This window comes from Pseudophryne corroboree, chromosome 3 (assembly GCF_028390025.1).
Source record: "Pseudophryne corroboree isolate aPseCor3 chromosome 3, aPseCor3.hap2, whole genome shotgun sequence".
NCBI classification, from domain to species: Eukaryota; Metazoa; Chordata; class Amphibia; order Anura; family Myobatrachidae; genus Pseudophryne; species Pseudophryne corroboree.
Window position 1 is genome coordinate 120,222,775 of NC_086446.1, and position 24,902 is coordinate 120,247,676.

At 46.9% G+C, this 24,902-nt stretch overlaps 1 protein-coding gene across 1 annotated transcript in view; it reads right to left on the minus strand.

The window, feature by feature from the left end:
* TMEM176B (transmembrane protein 176B) overlaps positions 1-24,902 on the minus strand; it is a 145,641-nt gene that overhangs the window by 35,292 nt on the left and 85,447 nt on the right. Inside the window, exons 4-5 of the mRNA XM_063958429.1 lie at positions 18,233-18,289; positions 4,436-4,669 (exon numbers count right to left, since the gene is read on the minus strand). Of these exons, the coding sequence (XP_063814499.1) occupies positions 4,436-4,669; positions 18,233-18,289 (291 nt within the window). The remainder of the gene's footprint in view (positions 1-4,435; positions 4,670-18,232; positions 18,290-24,902) is intronic.

Genomic DNA, 24,902 nt, shown 5'->3' on the forward strand with positions numbered 1-24,902 from the left:
ATTATGATTGGAGCTAATACTCCATATAATGTGCTACTAGGGGCGGCGGCCATTTCCCCAAATATTTTCTTAATGTGCATGCGTGAAACTCCGGAAAAATGGCCGCCGTGCCATCTTTCCGGAGGTTTCAGCAGGCGCTATAGAGTTTGTTCCCCCTAGTGTTCAGACTCTATTGTGCTGCCGAAAAGGGAGGGCTCCGATTGGGGACTCCAGAGAGTTAAGTATTAAAAAAATGGGGCAGTGTGTGCGGGGAGGGCCCCCCTGGAGCCCGAGGCCCATGTGCCCTGCACACACTGCACCCATTATAGATAGGCCAATGGCTGTGCCCTCAGTAGCTGTTCCCCCTGTAGTTGTGCCCCTAGTAGCTGTGACCCCTATAGCTGTGCCCTCAGTAGCTGTGCCTCCTGTAGTTGTACCCCTAGTAGCTGTGCCAATAGTAGCTGTGCCCCCTGTAGTTGTGCCCCTAGTAGCTGTGCCCCCTGTAATTGTGCCCCTAGTAGCTGTGCCCCCTCTTGCGCTGATTACCTAAAAAAAAATACTATCACCGCTTCTGCTTCCCGACCGCTGCTGCTGTACTCCATCCCCAGCTGCCGACGCCGCTCCTTGGATCTCCCACCGCAGAGACATTAGAGGTCAGTTATGACCTCTAGTGTCTATGGCTGCTCCCACAATGCCGTGCGGTGCGCAATGACGTCATCGCGCACCGCACGGCAGGCGGTGAAAGTAGCGGTAGCATGTAGTTTCTCTTCGCGGAGAGGACCTATAGCGGATCTTGCCTCAGCGGCGGCGCCCTTGGTACAGCAGCGCCCCGAGCAAAAATCCTGCTTGCCCGTGGCAAGATCCGCTACTGCCCATAGGCTTCTACAGGCCCAATCATCAGGGCTGTTTCTAGCCAATTTGGCTCCCAGTGCGAGATTTCAAAATGCGCCCACCCCCATTGACATAAAAAAGCCCCCCCCCTATAGCTATAAAAAGAAAAAGCATGTGCGCGCAAGGGGGCATGGCCTCATTAAAATGGGCGTGGTCTCATTAAAATGGGCGTAGCCTCATCTGATATCATCACGCCCACCACAGGGGGGAAAAAAACACATCAAAAGTCCCCATTTTACACAGTACGGCAGGCAAGAGTTCCCATTTTACACATTACTGCAGGCACGTGTCCCCATTTTACACATTACAGCAGGCATGTGTCCCCATTTTACACAATGCGGCAGGCAAGTGTCCCCATTTTACACAGTACGGCAGGCAAGAGTCCCCATTTTACACATTACGCAGACGAGAGTCCCCATTTTATACATTACGGCAGGCAAGAGTCCCCATTTTACACAGTGCACCAGGCAAGAATTCCCATTTTATACAGTACGGCAGGCAAGAGTCCCCATTTTACACAGTACGGCACGGAAGAGTCCCCATTTTACATAGTGCGGCAGGCAAGAGTCCCCATTTTATACAGTACGTCAGGCAAGAGTCCCTATTTTATATAGTGCAGCAGGCAAGAGTCCCCATTTTACATAGTGCGGCAGGCAAGAGTCCCCATTTTATACATTACGCTGGCGAGAGTCCCAATTTTACACATTACGGCAGGCAAGAGTTCCCATTTTACACAGTGCGGCAGGCAAGAGTCCCCATTTTATACAGTACGGCAGGCAAGAGTCCCCATTTTACACAGTGCGGCAGGCAAGAGTCCCCATTTTATACAGTACGGCAGGCAAGAGTCCCCATTTTACATAGTGCGGCAGGCAGGAGTCCCCATTTTATACAGTACGGCAGGCAAGAGTCCCCATTTTATACAGTGCGGAAGGCAAGAGTCCCCATTTGATACAGTACGGCAGGCAAGAGTCCCCATTTTACACAGTCTGGCTGGCAAGAGTCCCCATTTTATACAGTACGGCAGGCAAGTGTCCCCATTGTACACATTACGTAGGCGAGAGTCCCCATTTTACACATTACGCAGGCGAGAGTCTCCATTTTACACAGTATGGCAGGCAAGAGTTCCCATTTTACACAGTATGGCAGGCAAGAGTCCCCATTTTACACATTACAGCAGGCAAGTGTCAAGTGGTGGGGAAGGAAGGGAGAGGGTGGGGGGGAGAGTGAGAGACTACTTACATTTGAAGAGGTTCTTCCCGCTCTTCGGGCCGCCTCTCCTTCCTCGCGCCGGCTGCCTCCTCCTTCTAGCTTGGCTCCCCCTCCTCTTGTCATCAGTACAGTACTCCTGATCGGAGGGGGCGGAGTTTTGCAGAATGACGCAATTGCGTCATGACGCCACGACGCAGACGCATCATTCCGTGAAACTCTGCCCCCCGAGCAGGAGTACTCGGGAAGAGGGAGGAGGGGGAGACAAGGACCCGCAAAGTGCCGCGGTGGGCGCCCCGTGCGTTTGCACGGCTCGCCCGCTGCAAGAAACGTCACTGCCCATCATCTATAGATGGGGTTGCATATCAGGCAGAAGCTCTGGAAAGTTGCAATTTCCATAGCTTACTGTATACAGGCACATCACACCCCATAGAATTCTTTGTAGCCTGCAATGCTGATGGTCCGCAGCAGATATCTCCAGTATCTACTGAGGACCATTTTAATACATTCTTGAAACCATGTGTATTGTGGTAAAGGTTTGATTGCATTTTTGGACAGTACAGTACATCTCACCCCCAGTGTTTTAGACGTCCACTTGTGCCTTAAGACAGCTGTTCTCAAACTCAGTTCTCAGCACTCTAAACAGTTCACATTTCCCAGGGCACCCAGCAGTTGCACAGGTGTATTCATTACTCACTGACACATTTCCCAGGTCACCCAGTAGGTGCAGCAGAGGTGTACTCATTACTTACTGACACATTTCCCAGGTCACCCAGCAAGTGCCCAGGTATATTCATTACTCACTGATACATTTCCCAGGTCATCCAGCAGGTCCACATGTGTACTCATTACTCACTGGCACATTTCCGAGGTCACCCAGCAGGTGCACAGGTGTACTCATTACTCACTGCCCCATTTTCCAGGTCACACAACAGGTGCACAGGTGTATTCATTACCCACTGGCACATTTCCCACGTCACCCAGCAGGTGTACAGGTTTATTCATTACTCACTAACACATTTCCCAGGTCACCCAGCAGGTGCACAGGTTTATTCATTACTCACTGACACATTTCCCAGGTCGCCCAGCAGGTGCACAGGTGTACTCATTACTCACTGATACATTTTGCCAGGTCACCCAGCAGGTGCACAGGTGTACTCATTACTCATTGACACATTTCCTAGGTCACCCAGCAGGTGCACAGGTGAATTCTTTACTCACTGACACATTTGCCAGGTCACCCAACAGGTGCACAGGTGTATTCATTGCTCACTGACACATTTCCCAGGTCACCCAACAGGTGCACAGGTGTACTCATTACTCACTGACACATTTCTCAGGTCACCCAGCAGGTGCACAGGTGTACTCATTACTCACTGACACATTTCTCAGGTCACCCAGCAGGTGCACATGTGTACTCATTACTCACTGACACATTTCCCGGGTCACCCAGCAGGTGCACAGGTGTACTCATTACTCACGGACACATTTCTCAGGTCACCCAGCAGGTGCACAGGTGTATTCATTACTCGCTGACACATTTCCCAGGTCACCCAGCAGGTGCACAGGTGTATTCATTACTCACTGACACATTTCCTAGGTCACCCAACAGGTGCACAGATGTACTCATTACTCACTGACACATTTCTCAGGTCACCCAGCAGGTGCACAGGTGTACTCATTACTCACTGACACATTTCCCAGGTCACCCAGCAGGTGCACAGGTGTACTCATTACTCACTGACACATTTCTCAGGTCACCCAGCAGGTGCACAGGTGTACTCATTACTCACTGACACATTTCTCAGGTCACCCAGCAGGTGCACAGGTGTACTCATTACTCACTGACACATTTCCCAGGTCACCCAGCAGGTGCACAGGGGTACTCATTACTCACTGACACATTTCTCAGGTCACCCAGCAGGTGCACAGGTGTATTCATTACTCACTGACACATTTCCTAGGTCACCCAACAGGTGCACAGGTGTACTCATTACTCACTGACACATTTCCCAGGTCACCCAGCAGGTGCACAGGTGTATTCATTACTCACTGACAGTTTAAAAGATCCACAGGTGGTGCTACTTATTTCACTTGCAAATCTGTGAGGAGACCTGGAAAACATGAACTGTTTGGGGTCCTGAGGACCGAGTTTGAGAACCTGTGCCTTAAGCAATCACCTGGGTGCGCCTATTATTAGCGACGTCTGTCTGACTCTTTCTAACAGAACATGCATTAGTCACCCTGCCCAGCGCACCCATCTAGAATTTGGTAAAGGGCAAAAAAAATAGTTTGTATGTCAAACTGTACGATGATACAGTATAAGCACTGAACACACACCATGCCCCGAGTTTCCCACCTGGTATTGCTTAAATCCCATCTTGCATCTTTTCAGTTCCCAGTTATCGTAATCTATGGTCGGTCTTGGTGTTACATAGCCATAATTATATCTGTTTCTCCCACGGAGAAGGCTTTCACAGAGATAAGGATAGTCGTCTTTCCATGAGGCTTGGATAAGATCATTAGTTGCAAAAATCATGCCTGCAATAGAGACACTTAGGCTGACCAAGAGACTGATGAAAGCAAGTGCCTCCTGTGTAAATAAGAAAAAAGATACATATAAGCATTACAAGCATGGCTTGGTGTCCGCATATGAAGAGAGGTCACATGACACTGAAACTCCAGGAAAACAGCGTCTTACTGTAGGAACATACTATATATCCATACCCTCCAGCTGGACCTTTTTGGCAGGTACAGTACCTTTTTTTATGTTCTGTACCGATTAGGAAAAGGGACGTGGACACGCCACTTTACCCGTGGCCATGCCCCCTTTTTGAATTTGACCTGGTTATTATGTGTAAATTATTGAAGGTTATGTTGCTGCAGATGCAGTGGGCCTATTTTGGGGTGTGGACCTGGAGCTTCAGCTTCATCAGCCCCATTGTTAATCCTGCTCTGGGAACACACAGCAGCCAAAGGGCAGAGCCTCCCATTGGATGTAACCTGTGTGCAGGGCCGGATCTAGACTTTGTGGCGCCCCTGGTGAAAAAACAGGGGCATGGCATCACGGATAAGGGGCGTGGTCAGTTATGCCCCCAGTAGAGTTGTGCCCCATAGTTGCGCCGTGCCCCCAGTACTGTGCCCCCTGTAGAGGTGTGCCCCCTAGTTGCGCCGTGCCCCCAGTACTGTGCCCCCTGTAGAGTTGTGCCCCCTAGTTGCGCCGCTTAAAATAAATAAATTAATTAATTAATTACCCATGGCCGCGCCCCCTTTCCTCATTTGTACCTATTTTTATGTGTAAAATGTTGGAGGGTATGTATATCCTACCACTGAAATCTCCTGTCACCTAAACACAACTAGACATTCACCCAGTATCAAAACAGACAACAAAGAGGACAAATAGAACCAATGGTTTTGAATTCATTAGGGGTGCTCACATAACTGCTACCTGTCAGCGGCAGCGGCCTCTCTCCCCGGACCAGCACGCGCTTCTGCGTGCTGAGCTGCGGGGGGGTCTAGGGTGGCTGCTGTCACTGAGCAGCAAAGTTCTCCTCTGCCTGCAGTGGGGATCAGTGTTGACAAGCATGGTCATCACATGTAGATGTCAGAAGGAGTCAAAAGCTGGGTACACACTAGACGATATTTCAAATGAATTAGCAGCTAACAACAAATAGTTATGACCAATTCCTATTGGTCATATACAGCAGCTCAATCTGGGGATGTTGCTAGCGTTGCCATGCTGCCGAATGCAGCATGGCCCTGCTCCTCCCCCCACCGCCGCTCTGTCGCAGCCGACATCAGCAAGTGTGTATGCACTTGTCAATGTTGGCTGGCCGCCAGGGCCTGTCGCTAAACATTGTTTAGTGTGTACACGGCATCAGTGCCATCATGGGACGTCAAAGTCTCTGAAGTCTGCTCAAAATATTAATATCCCATCAGTCACACAGAAAACATTATACTGTAGCTACCTAATGGCAATAAGTTATATGTCAAAGTTTGTTACTGAACACAGTAATTGGATGGGTAAAAATGTCCAAACCAGCCTCCAACAGCAAAATAAGCAGGATGCATCAAACAGTATTTTGCTGTCAAACCTCTGAATACAATTTTCGCATTTACACCAAGCTCCGGAATGTGATACCTTCCATAGCTTAGATCCAGTGGGTAACTCCTTCTTTAGATGGCGTTACCCAACAGAAGCCTATGGGCTTCTTTTCGCAATGCCCTCTGACAGGGATTCAATGGAACCCTACCAGCACCCCCTACAGCATGTGCGTCATACTGTGTGATGTATGCACAGCACAGAAGCGGCCACATGTAATGGGATGCGATTTGGTCAATTATGTGAGTTTAGCGCTAAACTCACACATTTTGACCAACTCGCAAATGTAAGGGAGTGCGGGAACATGCAAACTTGCATGTTTCTTGCAACGCCAAAACTCGCAATGGCAAAACTCCCATATAGGTGTTTTACAATTGCAAACATACAACTCGGCAATGTAATAGGATGCAAGCTTACAACTAGCACCAAAAACATTACCAAAATCTCTCCAAAATATAGACCAGCTTCTGGCTGGCGAGTTTGACAGAAGCATGCACAGATCAGTGAGATCCGTGCTTGCTTCTGCCTGTAAAAGTGCTGAAACAGTTTAAAACCCCCCGGAAAAACAAAAGACGTGCAGTTCACTCCAAAAGCATAAACAGCCCCTGGCCCTTTGAGCCTGTCCTGGGTGCTACAATACAGGGGTTCCCTGGGGGAGTGTGGACCACCCCAATAAAAGAGTCCCATCCCCCTCCTCCAGGCACCCAAGTGCCAGGACAGAAGCTTGAGGCTATCCCCAGCACCCTGCAGAGGGTGCCGGGCTGATAGCCTAAGTGTAAAATCAGTAGTGATGTGCACCGGAAATTTTTCAGGTTTTGTGTTTTGGTTTTGGGTTCGGTTCCGCGGCCGTGTTTTGGGTTCGGACGCGTTTTGGCAAAACCTCACCGACATTTTTTTGTCGGATTTGGGTGTTTTTTTTCAAAAAACCCTAAAAAACAGCTTAAATTATAGAATGTGGGGGTCATTTTGATCCCATAGTATTATTAACCTCAATAACCATCATTTCCACTCATTTTCAGTCTATTCTGAACACCTCACATCTCACAATATTATTTTTAGTCCTAAAATTTGCACCGAGGTTGCTGGATGGCTAAGCTAAGCGACCCAAGTGGCCGACACAAACACCTGGCCCATCTAGGAGTGGCACTGCAGTGTCACGCAGGATGGCCCTTCAAAAAAATACTCCACAAACAGCACATGATGCAAAGAAAAAAAGAGGTGCAATGAGGTAGCTGTGTGACTAAGATAAGCGACCCAAGTGGCCGACACAAACATCTGGCCCATCTAGGAGTGTCACTGCAGAGTCACGCAGGATGGCCCTTCAAAAAAATACTCCCCAAACAGCACATGACGCAAAGAAAAAAAGAGGCGCAATGAGGTAGCTGTAAGCTAAGCGACCCTAGTGGCCGACACAAACACCTGGCCCATCTAGGAGTGGCACTGCAGTGTCACGCAGGATGGCCCTTCAAAAAAATACTCCCCAAACAGCACATGATGCAAAGAAAAAAAGATGCGCAAGAGGTAGCTGTGTGACTAAGATAAGCGACCCTATTGGCCGACACAAACACTTGGCCCATCTAGGAGTAGCACTGCAGTGTCACGCAGGATGGCCCTTCAAAAAAATACTCCCCAAACAGCACATGATGCAAAGAAAAAAAGAGGCGCACCAAGGTCGCTGTGTGACTAAGCTAAGCGACACAAGTGGCCGACACAAACACCTGGCCCATCTAGGAGTGGCACTGCAGTGTCACGCAGGATGGCCCTTCAAAAAAATACTCCCCAAAAAGCACATGATGCAAAGAAAAAAAGAGGCGCAATGAGGTAGCTGAGTGACTAAGATAAGCGACCCAAGTGGCCGACACAAACATCTGGCCCATCTAGGAGTGGCACTGCAGTGTCACGCAGGATGGCCCTTCAAAAAAATACTCCCCAAACAGCACATGATGCAAAGAAAAAAAGAGGCGCACCAAGGTCGCTGTGTGACTAAGCTAAGCGACACAAGTGGCCGACACAAACACCTGGCCCATCTAGGAGTGGCACTGCAGTGTCACGCAGGATGGCCCTTCAAAAAAATACTCCCCAAACAGCACATGATGCAAAGAAAAAAAGAGGCGCAATGAGGTAGCTGTGTGACTAAGATAAGCGACCCAAGTGGCCGACACAAACATCTGGCCCATCTAGGAGTGGCACTGCAGTGTCACGCAGGATGGCCCTTCAAAAAAATACTCCCCAAACAGCACATGATGCAAAGAAAAAAAGAGGCGCACCAAGGTCGCTGTGTGACTAAGCTAAGCGACACAAGTGGCCGACACAAACACCTGGCCCATCTAGGAGTGGCACTGCAGTGTCACGCAGGATGGCCCTTCAAAAAAATACTCCCCAAACAGCACATGATGCAAAGAAAAAAAGAGGCGCAATGAGGTAGCTGTGTGACTAAGATAAGCGACCCAAGTGGCCGACACAAACATCTGGCCCATCTAGGAGTGGCACTGCAGTGTCACGCAGGATGGCCCTTCAAAAAAATTCTCCCCAAACAGCACATGATGCAAAGAAAAAAAGAGGCGCAATGAGGTAGCTGTGTGACTAAGATAAGCGACCCAAGTGGCCGACACAAACATCTGGCCCATCTAGGAGTGGCACTGCAGTGTCACGCAGGATGGCCCTTCAAAAAAATACTCCCCAAACAGCACATGATGCAAAGAAAAAAGAGGCGCTATGAGGTAGCTGTGTGACTAAGATAAGCGACCCAAGTGGCCGACACAAACATCTGGCCCATCTAGGAGTGGCACTGCAGTGTCACGCAGGATGGCCCTTCAAACAAATACTCCCCAAACAGCACATGATGCAAAGAAAAAAAGAGGCGCAATGAGGTAGCTGTGTGACTAAGATAAGCGACCCAAGTGGCCGACACAAACATCTGGCCCATCTAGGAGTGGCACTGCAGTGTCACGCAGGATGGCCCTTCAAAAAAATACTCCCCAAACAGCACATGATGCAAAGAAAAATGAAAGAAAAAAGAGGTGCAAGATGGAATTGTCCTTGGGCCCTCCCACCCACCCTTATGTTGTATAAACAGGACATGCACACTTTAACGAACCCATCATTTCAGTGACAGGGTCTGCCACACGACTGTGACTGAAATGACTGGTTGGTTTGGGCCCCCACCAAAAAAGAAGCAATCAATCTCTCCTTGCACAAACTGGCTCTACAGAGGCAAGATGTCCACCTCCTCCTCATCGTCCGATTCATCACCCCTTTCACTGTGTACATCCCCTTCCTCACAGATTATTAATTCGTCCCCACTGGAATCCACCATCTCAGGTCCCCGTGTACTTTCTGGAGGCAATTGCTGCTGGTGAATGTCTCCACGGAGGAATTGATTATAATTCATTTTAATGAACATCATCTTCTCCACATTTTCTGGAAGTAACCTCGTACGCCGATTGCTGACAAGGTGAGCGGCTGCACTAAACACTCTTTCGGAGTACACACTGGAGGGAGGGCAATTTAGGTAGAATAAAGCCAGTTTCTGCAAGGGCCTCCAAATTGCCTCTTTTTCCTGCCAGTATACGTACGGACTGTCTGACGTGCCTACTTGGATGCGATCACTCATATAATCCTCCACCATTCTTTCAATGGTGAGAGAATCATATGCAGTGACAGTAGACGACATGTCAGTAATCGTTGGCAGGTCCTTCAGTCCGGACCAGATGTCAGCACTCGCTCCAGACTGCCCTGCATCACCGCCAGCGGGTGGGCTTGGAATTCTTAGCCTTTTCCTCGCACCCCCAGTTGCAGGAGAATGTGAAGGAGGAGCTGTTGACGGGTCATGTTCCGCTTGACTTGACAATTTTCTCACCAGCAGGTCTTTGAACCCCTGCAGACTTGTGTCTGCCGGAAAGAGAGATACAACGTAGGTGCTGTTCTTTCAGCGGGAGGCAATACATCTACCCAGTGGGCTGTCACAGTCATATAGTCCTGAGTCTGCCCTGCTCCACTTGTCCACATGTCCGTGGTTAAATGGACATTGGGTACAACTGCATTTTTTAGGACACTGGTGAGTCTTTTTCTGAGGTCTGTGTACATTTTCGGTATCGCCTGCCTGGAGAAATGGAACCTAGAAGGTATTTGGTACCGGGGACACAGTACCTCAATCAAGTCTATAGTTGGCTCTGAATTAACGATGGATACCGGAACCCCGTTTCTCACCGCCCAGGCTGCCAAGGCCTCAGTTATCCGCTTTGCAGCAGGATGACTGCTGTGATATTTCATCTTCCTCGCAAAGGACTGTTGTACAGTCAATTGCTTACTGGAAGTAGTACAAGTGGTCTTCCGACTTCCCCTCTGGGATGACGATCGACTCCCAGCAGCAACAACAGCAGCGCCAGCAGCAGTAGGCGTTACACTCAATGATGCATCAGAGGAATCCCAGGCAGGAGAGGACTCGTCAGACTTGCCAGTGACATGGCCTGCAGGACTATTGGCTTTCCTGGGTAAGGAGGAAATTGACACTGAGGGAGTTGGTGGTGTGGTTTGCAGGAGCTTGGTTACAAGAGGAAGGGATTTACTGGTCAGTGGACTGCTTCCGCTGTCGCCCAAAGTTTTTGAACTTGTCACTGACTTATGATGAATGCGCTGCAGGTGATGTATAAGGGAGGATGTTCCGAGGTGGTTAACGTCCTTACCCCTACTTATTACAGCTTGACAAAGGCAACACACGGCTTGACACCTGTTGTCCGCATTTGTGTTGAAATAATTCCACACCGAAGAGCTGATTTTTTTTGTATTTTGACCAGGCATGTCAATGGCCATATTTCTCCCACGGACAACAGGCGTCTCCCCGGGTGCCTGACTTAAACAAACCACCTCACCATCAGAATCCTCCTTGTCAATTTCCTCCCCAGCGCCAGCAACACCCATATCCTCATCCTGGTGTACTTCAACACTGACATCTTCAATTTGACTATCAGGAACTGGACTGCGGGTGCTCCTTCCAGCACTTGCAGGGGGCGTGCAAGTGGTGGAAGGCGCAAGCTCTTCCCGTCCAGTGTTGGGAAGGTCAGGCATCGCAACCGACACAATTGGACTCTCCTTGGGGATTTGTGATTTCGAAGAACGCACAGTTATTTGCTGTGCTTTTGCCAGCTTAAGTCTTTTCTTTTTTCTAGCAAGAGGATGAGTACTTCCATCCTTATGTGAAGCTGAACCACTAGCCATGAACATAGGCCAGGGCCTCAGCCGTTCCTTGCCACTCCGTGTCGTAAATGGCATATTGGCAAGTTTACGCTTCTCCTCAGACGCTTTTAATTTTGATTTTTGAGGCATTTTACTGATCTTTTGTGTTTTGGATTTTACATGCTCTGTACTATGACATTGGGCATCGGCCTTGGCAGACGACGTTGATGGCATTTCATCGTCTCGGCCATGACTAGTGGCAGCAGCTTCAGCAAGAGGTGGAAGTGGATCTTGATCTTTCCCTATTTTTTTAACCTCCACATTTTTGTTCTCCATATTTTAATGCGCACAACAAAAAAGGCATCACAGGTATACAATGTAGATGGATGGATAGTATACTTATGGACGACGAGTGACGACACAGAGGTAGGTACAGCAGTGGCCTACAGTACTGCTATATACAGTATAATGGACCTGGTGGACACTGTCAGCAGACTGCTAGACTAGTACTACTAGTATAAAGAAAAAAAGCCACCACAGGTATACAATGTAGATGGATGGATAGTATACTTATGGACGACGAGTGATGACACAGAGGTAGGTACAGCAGTGGCCTACCGTACTGCTATATACAGTATAATGGACCTGGTGGACACTGTCAGCAGACTGCTAAACTAGTACTACTAGTATAAAGAAAAAAAGCCACCACAGGTATACAATGTAGATGGATGGATAGTATACTTATGGACGACGAGTGACGACACAGAGGTAGGTACAGCAGTGGCCTACCGTACTGCTATATATAGTATAATAAATAGACCTGGTGGACACTGTCAGCAAACTGCTAAACTAGTATAAAGTAAAAAAGCCACCACAGGTATACAATGTAGATCAAGCATGTCCAAACTGCGGCCCTCCAGCTGTTGAGAAACTACACATCCCAGCATGCCCTGACACAGCTTTAGCATTCTCTGACAGCAAAACTGTGTCAGGGCATGCTGGGATATGTAGTTTCACAACAGCTGGAGGGCCGCAGTTTGGACATGCCTGATGTAGATGGATGGATAGTATACTTATGGACGACGAGTGACGACACAGAGGTAGGTACAGCAGTGGCCTACCGTACTGCTATATACAGTATAATAAATGGACCTGGTGGACACTGTCAGCAAACTGCTAAACTAGTATAAAGAAAAAAAGCCACCACAGGTATACAATGTAGATGGATGGATAGTATACTTATGGACGACGAGTGATGACACAGAGGTAGGTACAGCAGTGGCCTACCATACTGCTATATACAGTATAATGGACCTGGTGGACACTGTCAGCAGACTGCTAAACTAGTACTACTAGTATAAAGAAAAAAAGCCACCACAGGTATACAATGTAGATGGATGGATGGTATACTTATGGACGACGAGTGACGACACAGAGGTAGGTACAGCAGTGGCCTACCGTACTGCTATATACAGTATAATAAATGGACCTGGTGGACACTGTCAGCAAACTGCTAAACTAGTATAAAGAAAAAAAGCCACCACAGGTATACAATGTAGATGGATGGATAGTATACTTATGGACGACGAGTGACGACACAGAGGTAGGTACAGCAGTGGCCTACCGTACTGCTATATACAGTATAATGGACCTGGTGGACACTGTCAGCAGACTGCGTTTATAGTATAAAAAAAAGACACCACAGGTATACAATGTAGATGGATGGATACTTAGTATACTTATGGACGACGAGTGACGACACAGAGGTAGGTACAGCAGTGGCCTACCGTACTGCTATATACAGTATAATGGACCTGGTGGACACTGTCAGCAGACTGCTAAACTAGTACTACTAGTATAAAAAAAAAAGCCACCACAGGTATACAATGTAGATGGATGGTAGTATACTTATGGACGACGAGTGACGACACAGAGGTAGGTACAGCAGTGGCCTACCGTACTGCTATATACAGTATAATGGACCTGGTGGACACTGTCAGCAGGCTGCGTTTATAGTATAAAAAAAAAAGACACCACAGGTATACAATGTAGATGGATGGATACTTAGTATACTTATGGACGACGAGTGACGACACAGAGGTAGGGACAGCAGTGGCCTACCGTACTGCTATATACAGTATAATGGACCTGGTGGACACTGTCAGCAGACTGCTAAACTAGTACTACTAGTATAAAAAAAAAGCCACCACAGGTATACAATGTAGATGGATGGTAGTATACTTATGGACGACAAGTGACGACACAGAGGTAGGTACAGCAGTGGCCTACCGTACTGCTATATACAGTATAATGGACCTGGTGGACACTGTCAGCAGACTGCGTTTATAGTATAAAAAAAAAGACACCACAGGTATACAATGTAGATGGATGGATAGTATACTTATGGACGACGAGTGACGACACAGAGGTAGGTACAGCAGTGGCCTACCGTACTGCTATATACAGTATAATGGACCTGGTGGACACTGTCAGCAGACTGCATTTATAGTATAAAAAAAAAGACACCACAGGAGTGTTTTTCAGGCAGACAAACGTATACTGGTGGTCACTGTCAGCAAAACTGTGCACTGTACTCCTGCTATAGCTGCTCCCCAGTCCCCACAATTAAGCAGTGTGAGCACTCAGCACAGATATATCATGCAGCACACTGAGCACAGATATGGTATGGAGCGTTTTTTTCAGGCAGAGAACGGATAAAAAACTGGTGGTCACTATTAGCAAAACTCTGCACTGTACTCCTCCTAACAGCTGCTCCCCAATCCTCCCCACAATAAGCTAAGCAATCAGATCAACTGTGTAACTATATAAATGGAGAGGACGCCAGCCACGTCCTCTCCCTATCAATCTCAATGCACGTGTGAAAATGGCGGCGACGCGCGGCTGCTTATATAGAATCCGAATCTCGCGAGAATCCGACAGCGGGATGATGACGTTCGGGCGCGCTCGGGTTAACCGAGCCATACGGGAGAATCCGAGTATGGCTCGGACCCGTCTAAAAAGGGTGAAGTTCGGGGGGGGGTTCAGTTTCTCGGAAACCGAACCCGCTCATCACTAAAAATCAGAACAAATATTGTCTTTTACCTGTGCAACTACAGGTCCCAGCAAGCCTTCCCCACATGCTGGTACTTGGAGAACCACAATTACCAGCATGCGGGGCATTAAAGCACCCACTGGTACCTGTAGTTCCACCTGTAAAATAAATATTACAATAAATGCAAGACACACACACACACACACACACACACACACACACACACACACACACACACACACACACACACACACACACACCATTACACAGTATAAGTTTAATAAAACATACTTGCACACACTTACATACATACGCACACTTACATATATTTGCCTACCATCCAACGATGTGATTCAGTCCCCTAGTCTAGTAGAAATCCATAAAGTACCTGTAAAAAAATAAAATATACTCACCTATTTCCAGAGTAGAATGGCCCTCTTGGGTCCATGTAGGCATCCAGGGGCTAAAAAAAAATGCATTAACCCAAACCAGCACACATGGATCCCCTTTTCCCGAATGCCAGGTCTCCACGTCACTTGTGTCACTTGGAGACCTGCCAGCCAATCAGGGAGCCCCACATCATAGCGCTCTCCTGATTGGCTGTGTGCTCTTGGCCTGACAGTCAAGCGGAGCCCATAGACTTTAATGGGGAGAAAATTCCCCATTGAAGTCTATGGGTAGGAAAATGCAGTCTACCTCAGACCGCAAGGTTAATTGAGGTCACTCTTGTGTCCCCAGGGCTGACTAGTTGGGGGGTAATGCCACGGCCAGTGCCGATTCTAGCAGCAGGCGAGCTGTGTGATCGCACAGGAAGCCTGCAGCGACACCTGCTGGCTGTATTAGCTGCTCTCCCTTCTCCCACCCATAGTACTCCCCTCTGGAGTGGAGTTTTGGGAAATGACGCGGTTGCGTCGTGACATCACGACGCAACCGTGTCATTTCACAATACTCCGGGGCTGATTGGGGGAAGGGGGCTGGAAGAAGCATTCATTACCTGAGCAGGAAGGTGGACAACAGCAAGGGTGGTGCTAACAGTCACAGGCACTGCTCCCGCATTATGGCTTTAGCTCACCATGCCCAATACTGACTGATTGAGCTCAGCCACACTGTCTCCTCTTGCCCCGCCCAGCACAGCATTGCACTGATAGCGTGATAGGTCCTGTCTCTGTGTGATGCATCATGCAATCACCTCAGTCTGTCTCTAGTGTCAACAGTGCTGCAAAGACCCAGGCCACTGGGCCTGGGTAAAGTATGGGCGAGAGGAGGGGTAGCAGGTAATAGCAGCGTTGTGATGAGCATGACACCCAGAACAAACCCCTGGCAATGAGCAGATAATTTAAAAGTAATTAGAAGCCCTACTGTGGGGGATACTGTATCATGGACATTACAGTGTGTGGCATAATATGGTGCAAGGGGCATTAATGTGAGGCTTAACATGGTGGATTTTTTTCTTTCATGTGGTGGCCAAAGTCTGTTGGTGCAGGGTTAAAAACTGGGGTGTAAGGTAGTCTTATCCTGTGAGGCCACGCCTATTTTAGCAAGACCGCGCGCCTTTTAGTGAGACCACCCCCTTTGCCGGGAGCACGTACGCCTTTGGCACTTGCAAAATTGTTTTTACAATGTCTATAGTGGAGGGGGAGCACAGTTTTTTACTGTTCATACTGGAAAAGAAATTGTCTAGAAACAGCCCTGGCCATGGCTGCAGAGCAGTGCCGTAACTAGGTGTGTGCAGAAGGTGCATTGCCCACAGCGCATTTGCTCTGTGGGCGCACCTTCTACATACACCCTGAGTGGCAGCATATTCTTCCTGCTGACAGCTGCTTCTCCCGTTCCCGCTGCCCTATGTGCTCTTGCAGATTTTGCGGCCGCAGCCCCAAGGTCTGACCAGTGGGAGCCTCTGCTGCACACAGTCAGCGGCAGCGCTGGCTACCAGTAAATCCTCCATGTAGCATGCTCCCGCCCCCCCCCCCCCCCCCCGCTCTTGGCACCTGTACTGTGCTCCCGCGCCACCCCCCTCCCCCCCTGCCTAAGTCCCTGTGTGTTTTGGCTCTCGTGGCCAGCCCCCTCACTTGGACCTCGTCACCCTTGTGATGCGCTCCCGTGGCCTGCCCCCTCTCTTGGCCTGCCGTGCAGTGCACAGGGGAAGCGCTGGGTCAGGAGCCAGCAGCAGCACCGGAAGAAGGTGAAATCATGTAAGTGACTGCCTATACACTACACTACATTACACTACAGTTCACTACATTACACTACACTACATTACACTGCAGTACACTACAGTACACTACACTATATTACAGTACACTACAGTACACTACAGTACACTACATTGCAGTACACTACATTACACCCTAAGGGTTAGGGGGGTGTAAATGTGTAATGTGTAAACGCGGACTCTACCTGCCGTAATGTGTAAACGGGGACTCTGCCTGCCGTAATGTGTAAAAGGGGGCTCTGCCTGCCGTAATGTGTAAAAGGGGACTCCACCTGCCGTAATGTGCTACAGGGCTCTACCTGCCGTAATGTGTAAAAGGAAGCTCTACCTGCCGTAATGTGTAAAAGGGAGCTCTGCCTGCCGTAATGTGTAAAAGGGAGCTCTGCCTGCCGTAATATGTAAAAGAGGGCTCTACCTGGTGTAATGTGTAAAATGGGGCTCTACCTGGCGTAATGTGTGACAGGGGCTCTACCTGGCGTAATGTGTGTAAGTGGCGCTGCTGTGCGGCATAATTTGAATAATGGAGACTACTGTGCAGAGTAATATGAATTGGTATTATTTTGTGGCTAAGCTTCTTCCCTACATTTTGGACGCGCGCACACTGGCCTTATTTTAAATATGGGGGGGGGGCACGCCAATGCTGTTTCCTGCACACAGCGCTAAAATGTCTAGTTATGGCACTGCCGCAGAGACCTGTATAAATGTGTCCCCTGGCTGTGGCAGTATCAAAGTGCATGAAGGTTCAGGTTGGAATTTGACTGAAAACTCAAACCACATTACATCTGGCCCAAGGACTCCTAGGTCTAAATCCCAGAATTACCTTCACTGCAAAGGTTGAAATCTTCATGCATAGGTGTTAATAAACACTGAGATGTATGAGATGAGTGACGGGATGCGCTTGATGCATCCCATCCTAAGGGGTTTATTCATGAAGCAGTGAAAAGTGTGGAGAAGTGTGCCAGTGGAGAAGTTGCGCATGGCAACCAATCAGCTTTGAAGTAACATTTAGAATCTGCATACTATACAATTGTACAGAGCAGCTGATTGGTTGCCATGGACAACTTCTCCACAGACTCACTTCTCCACTCTTTTCACTGCTTCAATAGACCCCTAAGGCAGAGTGGACTGTTATAACTCTTAAACCCACAATGTGGGGTCACCTTGTCATATCATATGCATTTGTGTAAGAAGTTATTGTGAATTATTATAAAGAATACTATATAACATACGGTCCCCCTCGTCTGTTAAATACTGATTTATACTACAGTAGATACAGTATTCTGAAGCATATACAATTAATTAAAAAAGTAGGGGTTGCGGTATGAAGCAGTGAAAAGAGTGGACAGGTGGACCAGTGGAAAAGTTGCCCGTGGCAACCAATCTGCTTTGAGGAAGCATTTATGAAGAACATTCTATAAAATAATAAATAGGTGCTGATTGGTTGCTATAGGCAACTTCTAAAATGATCCACCTCTCCACTCTTTTCACTGCTTCATACATTAACCCTGTTATCACTGGACTTTTGCAGTAATTTAGGACTTCTTCAGATAGATATATATATATATATATATACTGTATATAAATAATAAAGAAAGTGGAAAGACAGATCACTTACCCAGCATCTCTTTGGACATCTGTAAGACACGACATTCAGTGCGCCACATATAATGAACTATCGGAAAAGAGACAATAGTTAAAAACTGATACTAGGCTTTTTCATTTGCTCAAATACTTAAATATATTATTCAAGAGACAGCCTGTCTCATAGATGTCCCAACTGGAAGGGACTGTCCCGTCATCCTGTTTCTAAGTGACATCAAACTCGCCACTAAACTAAATGCAGCCCCTAGTGCTATTGTGATGGGTGTGGGTTTTAACAATGCGCTAAAAATAGATTTATGAAATTATGTCCATGGTGCACTATAGGTTCCGGTATATACAAGAGCCAAAAATAGCTGCAAGAGCAGGCTGGGAACTAGCAGAACCACAAGTTCCAGCTTGCCCTGGCACCGTGGAATGCAGATACCTGTAGTTCAATAATGACGCAGGGGGTCATTCTGAGTTGATCGCTAGCTGCCGTTGTTCGCAGCGCAGCGATCAGGCTAAAAATCGGCATTTCTGCGCATGCGTATGGGGCGCAGTGCACACGCGACGTACTTTCACACAAAACTATGCAGTTTCACACAAGGTCGAGCGACGCTTTTCAGTCGCACTGCTGATCGGTGAGTGATTGACAGGAAAGGGGCGTTTCTGGGAGGTACTCAGAAACTGCTTGGAAAAATGTCAGCACTATTCTGCTAACCTTTCGTTCGCACTTCTCCTAAGCTAAGATACACTCCCAGAGGGCGGTGGCTTAGCGTGTGCACTGCTGCTAAAAGCAGCTAGCGAGCGATCAACTCGGAATGAGGGCCACAAATACAAGTTTAATCAGGCAAAAAAATATTTAATAAAAAATTATTTTAGTTGCCTTGTTTTATTGTATACTTACCAACATAGCAATCATGGTTCATCTTTATTAAGGTTAAGGAATGGTTAAAAAAAAAAAAAAAAATTATTGTGTTTAAAACATTAACAAATCCGTTTGTAAAACTCCACCTAGCACCATCCGAATATTTAAGAAATTCCAGCCATACAGCAAACTAAGCTGTGAGGCGTTGCAAACTTCCAATAAAGAAGTCCAGATGACATTAAGCTCGTTCAGCGACGGCAAAGGCAATGATGGATCCTGGTTCACAGAGAGATTTCGCTTAGTTTGCTGTATGGCTGGAATTTCTTAATCATTGAATGGTGCTAGGTGGAGAGTTCCAGTACCTTGTGTGTACAGACCTGACGCGTTTCACTGCTCTTGGCAGCTTTTTCTCCACCTAGCACCATCCGATGATTAAGAAATTCCAGCCATACCCATACAGCAAACTAAGCAAAATCTCTCTGTGAACCAGGATCCATCATTGCCTTTGCCGTCGCTGAACGAGCTTAATGTCATCTGGACTCCTTTATTGGAACGCAGTTTGCAACGCCTCACAAATATACATTGGACAATACATTACAAAGGAGTGCATTTATTGGTGGATTGTATCCAGAGATTTAATAACTACCTGTGTACCATCAACAGATACTTTTCTTACATACAGTAATTGTTTTTATTTAAATGTGGATTAAATTGTTCATAACCTTTTATTATTTATGAGCGCTGTTTTTTTGCTACTATATTTTACCCTTTAGGGAGACTGACTATCTCCCAATACAGCTGCCAGGAGAAACCACTTATATATGCGCTTGTATATATCTAATTGATATACAACCTTTTCCTTCTAGACATATATCAATTGTGTCTCCAGGTCTGTGCATGTGGATTTAGCAACCTGAATGGGTGTGATACACCAACCCGGCAGTCGGAATGTCGACTCTGGTATAACGACAATTAGAATGTTGACAACGAACAGGGTAATTATATTACCCCTCCCCTGTCCCCTATCCTAACCCTAACCTGCCCAGGGTGGCGTCTAGGGTTATGATAGTGAGGGAGTCGGCAGCTAGGGCTAAGACCCAGGGGGTGGTGGCTACAGCTACCCCCCACCTTTTGCCTAACCCTAAACCACCATCCCCAGGTCCTAGCCCTAACAGTAGCCCCCGATATATTACCGTTGGGATGACGGTAGTTGGTGTTCCAACTAGAGATGAGCGGGTTCGGTTCCTCGGAAACCGAACCCGCCCGAACTTCAGGTTTTTTTACACGGGTCCGAGCGACTCGGATCTTCCCGCCTTGCTCGGTTAACCCGAGCGCGCCCGAACGTCATCATCCCGCTGTGGGATTATCGCGAGGCTCGGATTCTATCGCGAGACTCGGATTCTATATAAGGAGCCGCGCGTCGCCGCCATTTTCACACGTGCATTGAGATTGATAGGGAGAGGACGTGGCTGGCGTCCTCTCCGTTTATAGAGAGTGAGACTAGAGTAGAGAGAGACACAGTATTATTTACTTTAGTAATTTTGGGGAGCATTAGGAGGAGTACTACTACTTGCTGAAGTGATAGTGTGACTGTATATCTGACTTGTGGGGGAGACAGTGGGGAGCAGTTAGAGTCCGAGAGCAGGAGTACATATTTTAACGTACAGTGCACACTTTTGCTGGCATTCTGCTGCCAGAGTGCCACACTGCCATTGTGACCACACTGACCACCAGTATATATTGTGATTGTCTGCTTAGGAGTACTACTTGCAAGTTGCTGATAGTGTGACCAGTGACCTGACCACCAGTTTAATTAATCACCACCAGTTTAATATATATATATATATATATATATATATATATCCATGCAGAGGATCCGGCACTCCAACCATAAATATTGTAGATGCTCTGGTGCCTTCTTTGAGGGGTCTGCGCCCCAGCACATGCAGCAAATAAACAGGAAGCGGCACTCAGAGACGTGGTAAGTAGTGCATAAATAAAGCAACCAAGCTTTAATATATCATCACATCATCAACGTTTCGGGGTTGTCCCCCTTCATCAGGATAACAACAAGTGATCACAAAACAAACTTTATACCTTACCCCCACCAATGGAAAATATTCAGTATTCCCGCCAGCGTCCGCGCAGACCTCCGCCACTCCCCCCTGCATACACGGCTATTGCCGGAAGAGGAAGTGACGCGGACCACCGAACAGACTGCTGGGTGTGTTACCATGGAGACGCGGCACTGCTCGTATACCAGGAAGCCGCCAGCGTTGTCACGGAAACCCGTGCATCGTAAGCTGATTAAACTAAAGAATCTAAGTGCACATAGCAGCAAACCATGTTAGCCGCATCCCGCCTACCTGCAGTGTCAAATCATCCATCTTATAACCATAAATACATACATAAAAAACGCAACAAAAAACTGTGACATTATTACAAACAAATAAAACCAATCTGCATCTCATAGAATCCGCTGCTACATTGTTATCAATTTTAGGTCAAATGACAAGAATAACATTCTCACATGCTAAATTGTATATACAGGTTGAGTATCCCTTATCCAAAATGCTTGGGACCAGAGGTATTTTGGATATCGGATTTTTCCGTATTTTGGAATAATTGCATCCCATAATGAGATATCATGGTGATGGGACCTAAATCTAAGCACAGAATGCATTTATGTTACATATACACCTTATACACACAGCCGGAATGTAATTTTAGCCAATATTTTTTGTAACTTTGTGCATTGAACAAAGTGTATCTACATTCACACAATTCATTTATGTTTCATATACACCTTATACACACAGCCTGAAGGTCATTTAATACAATATTTTTAATAACTGTGTGTATTAAACAAAGTTTGTGTACATTGAGCCATCAAAAAACAAAGGTTTCACTATCTCACTCTCACTCAAAAAAGTCCGTATTTCGGAATATTCCGTATTTCGGAATATTTGGATATGGGATACTCAACCTGTATCATGTGACACACAACTGGTACCTCAACAAGTACATAAAGGTCTAATGATAAACTCTATATACATTGTCTACACATGTATACACGGGTATGAATTTAAACTTGAATCATTTCTAAACAATTATATGTTACCCCTGTAAATGTTTTATACCGTGTCATCTTATGTCAAACATGTATACCACACCGGCCTAATATGGACACATTCAAAGAAAACAATTGAGACCCATGGTCTCATTCAGGCCTTTAGGGGCCATGGTGTCCAGGCGGTAAATCCACCGGGCCTCCAGCTGTAGTAATCTTTTATGTCTATCACCACGTCGCAGTGATAGAGGTACATGGTCGATAATTTTATAACGTATGGTGGCCACACCATGTCCCAATCGGGCGAAATGGCGTGCCACCGGTTGTTCACTATTCCCTGTAGAAAGTGCGGCTCTAATAGCCGCCCTATGTTGTGCCATCCTCTCTTTGAATTGGCACACCGTTTTGCCTACATACTGGAGCCCGCATGGGCAGAACAGCACATAAATCACAAATTTAGAGGTACAACTAAGGGGCCATCCGATTTTAAATCTCTTGCCCGTCTGGGCATGCACAACAGTGTCCGCTGTCTGGAGGTATCCACATGTCGTGCATCCCAGACAACGATAGCATCCGTTTTTTCTAGTTAGAAAATTTGATGTCTTGTTTTGACCTAACCCCGTGATGTCGGTCCGGACAATAATGTCCTTGATGTTCTTACTTCTAGAATGGCCTGCAAGTAAGCGAGTGCCATGCAGGCTTTTCAAGCCTGGATCAGATGTCACCAACGGCCACCATGATTTGACATATTTCTTTTTTGCCGTGCTTTGTGTATTAAATTCCGTGATCCACGGGATGGAGTTCTGTAAAGATTCCTTCTTACGCTTTGTGCTGGACTCTGACAAGAGGGTTTGGCGTGTATGGCCTATTGCCCTGTTTTTGGCTTTTTCCAGCTCAAGGATAGGATAGCCCTTGTCTAGAAATTTTTTTGGCATAATTTCCAACTGCCTCACGGTATCCTCTGGGTCACTAGTGGTCCTACATACCCTCAAATATTGAGAATATGGCAGACCCCTAACAGTAGACCTTGGGTGGAAGCTGTTATACCTAAGCAGGCTATTTCGGTCCGTAGGCTTCGTATACAATGTTTGTATCCGTTGCTGGACAATCAAAATTTTTATATCTAGATAATGAATCTCTGTGGTGCTGGTGTTATATGTGAGTTTAATTGGACTAGAGGACTTATTGTGATTATCAATGTGTGTGAGTAAACATTGCAAGTCCCCGTCCCAGAACACCAGGAGATCGTCAATATACCTGTAGTACACAAACATGCCCTCCGCTATACTAGCATTCTCAAAAAATAATTCTCTTTCCACTTCCCACATAAATGAGTTGGCTAGTGACGGTGCCACTGCCGATCCCATAGCACAGCCGGTTTTCTGGCGGTAAAACCGGCCATCAAATAAAAAATAATTGTGCGTGAGGGTGAACATGAGAAGGCTCAAAAAGAATTCTATATCAGGACCCCTGTACAGTGAATTATTGACCAATAGATGTCTCACAGCCTCAACACCTGCCCGGTGAGGAATGCAGGTATAGAGGCTGGAGACGTCAAGTGTCACCATAGTGACAGTCGCAGGTACAATCTGTAACTCCTCCAAATGTCTGAGCAACATTGTAGAATCTTTGAGGTAGGAGAAGGTACTTTGGATGCATGGTTGTATGAACAAGTCTAAGTATATGGATACTGGCTCACACAAAGACCCCCTGGCAGACACAATGGGCCTGCCAGGAGGTCTTAGTGGGTCCTTGTGGATTTTCGGTATCGTGTAAAATATTGGTACTTTTGGGAACCCAGTTTTTAATTTACCACATATACCACTTGAAATAACCCCATCAGTGACCGCCTTATCCAAAATACAATCCAATTCGCTCTTATATTGATCTGTTGGATCATGATCAAGTAAACATTAACAATAGGTATCAATATCATTAAGCAACCGTATACATTCAGTACGATATTCATCTATACCCAACACAACAATTGAACCCCCCTTGTCAGCACCGCGTATTATTATGTCTTGCCTTTCTCCCAATGATTTAAGAGCTAAACGTTCTTGTTTAGTTAAATTGGGATGAATCTGACTAGGGCTAGGACATTGCATAGATTCCACCATGCGGCAGAACGTTTTGATAGAGGGGTTGGTTGTGATGGGTTCAAACTGTGATCTCGGTCCAAGTTTATGTAACTCTCGAGGTAGTACTTCGGATGGAGAAATATCCAATTTTTTATCATGGTATTCCCTGAGCTTGAGGGTGCGTTGTAGTTTAAAGTTCTCAATCTTGTCATAGAACATATCTGGCTGGTTTGTGGGCACGAAGGACAGCCCCTTACTCAAGACCCCAATTTCAGAAGGTGTTAGAATGCATGAGGAAAGATTAAAGATTAAGTCTTTTTCCCTTTTGGCGGCTTCTGTGCGTGCTTGCCGCCTTTGTTGCCCGCCCCTCCTTGTGCGTGACCTTTTCGGGTGGTATATCTTGCCCGGGTGTTCACGCCTAAGGCGTGAACACCCGGGCAAGATATACCACCCGAAAAGGTCACGCACAAGGAGGGGCGGGCAACAAAGGCGGCAAGCACGCACAGAAGCCGCCAAAAGGGAAAAAGACTTAATCTTTAATCTTTCCTCATGCATTCTAACACCTTCTGAAATTGGGGTCTCGAGTAAGGGGCTGTCCTTCGTGCCCACAAACCAGCCAGATATGTTCTATGACAAGATTGAGAACTTTAAACTACAACGCACCCTCAAGCTCAGGGAATACCAT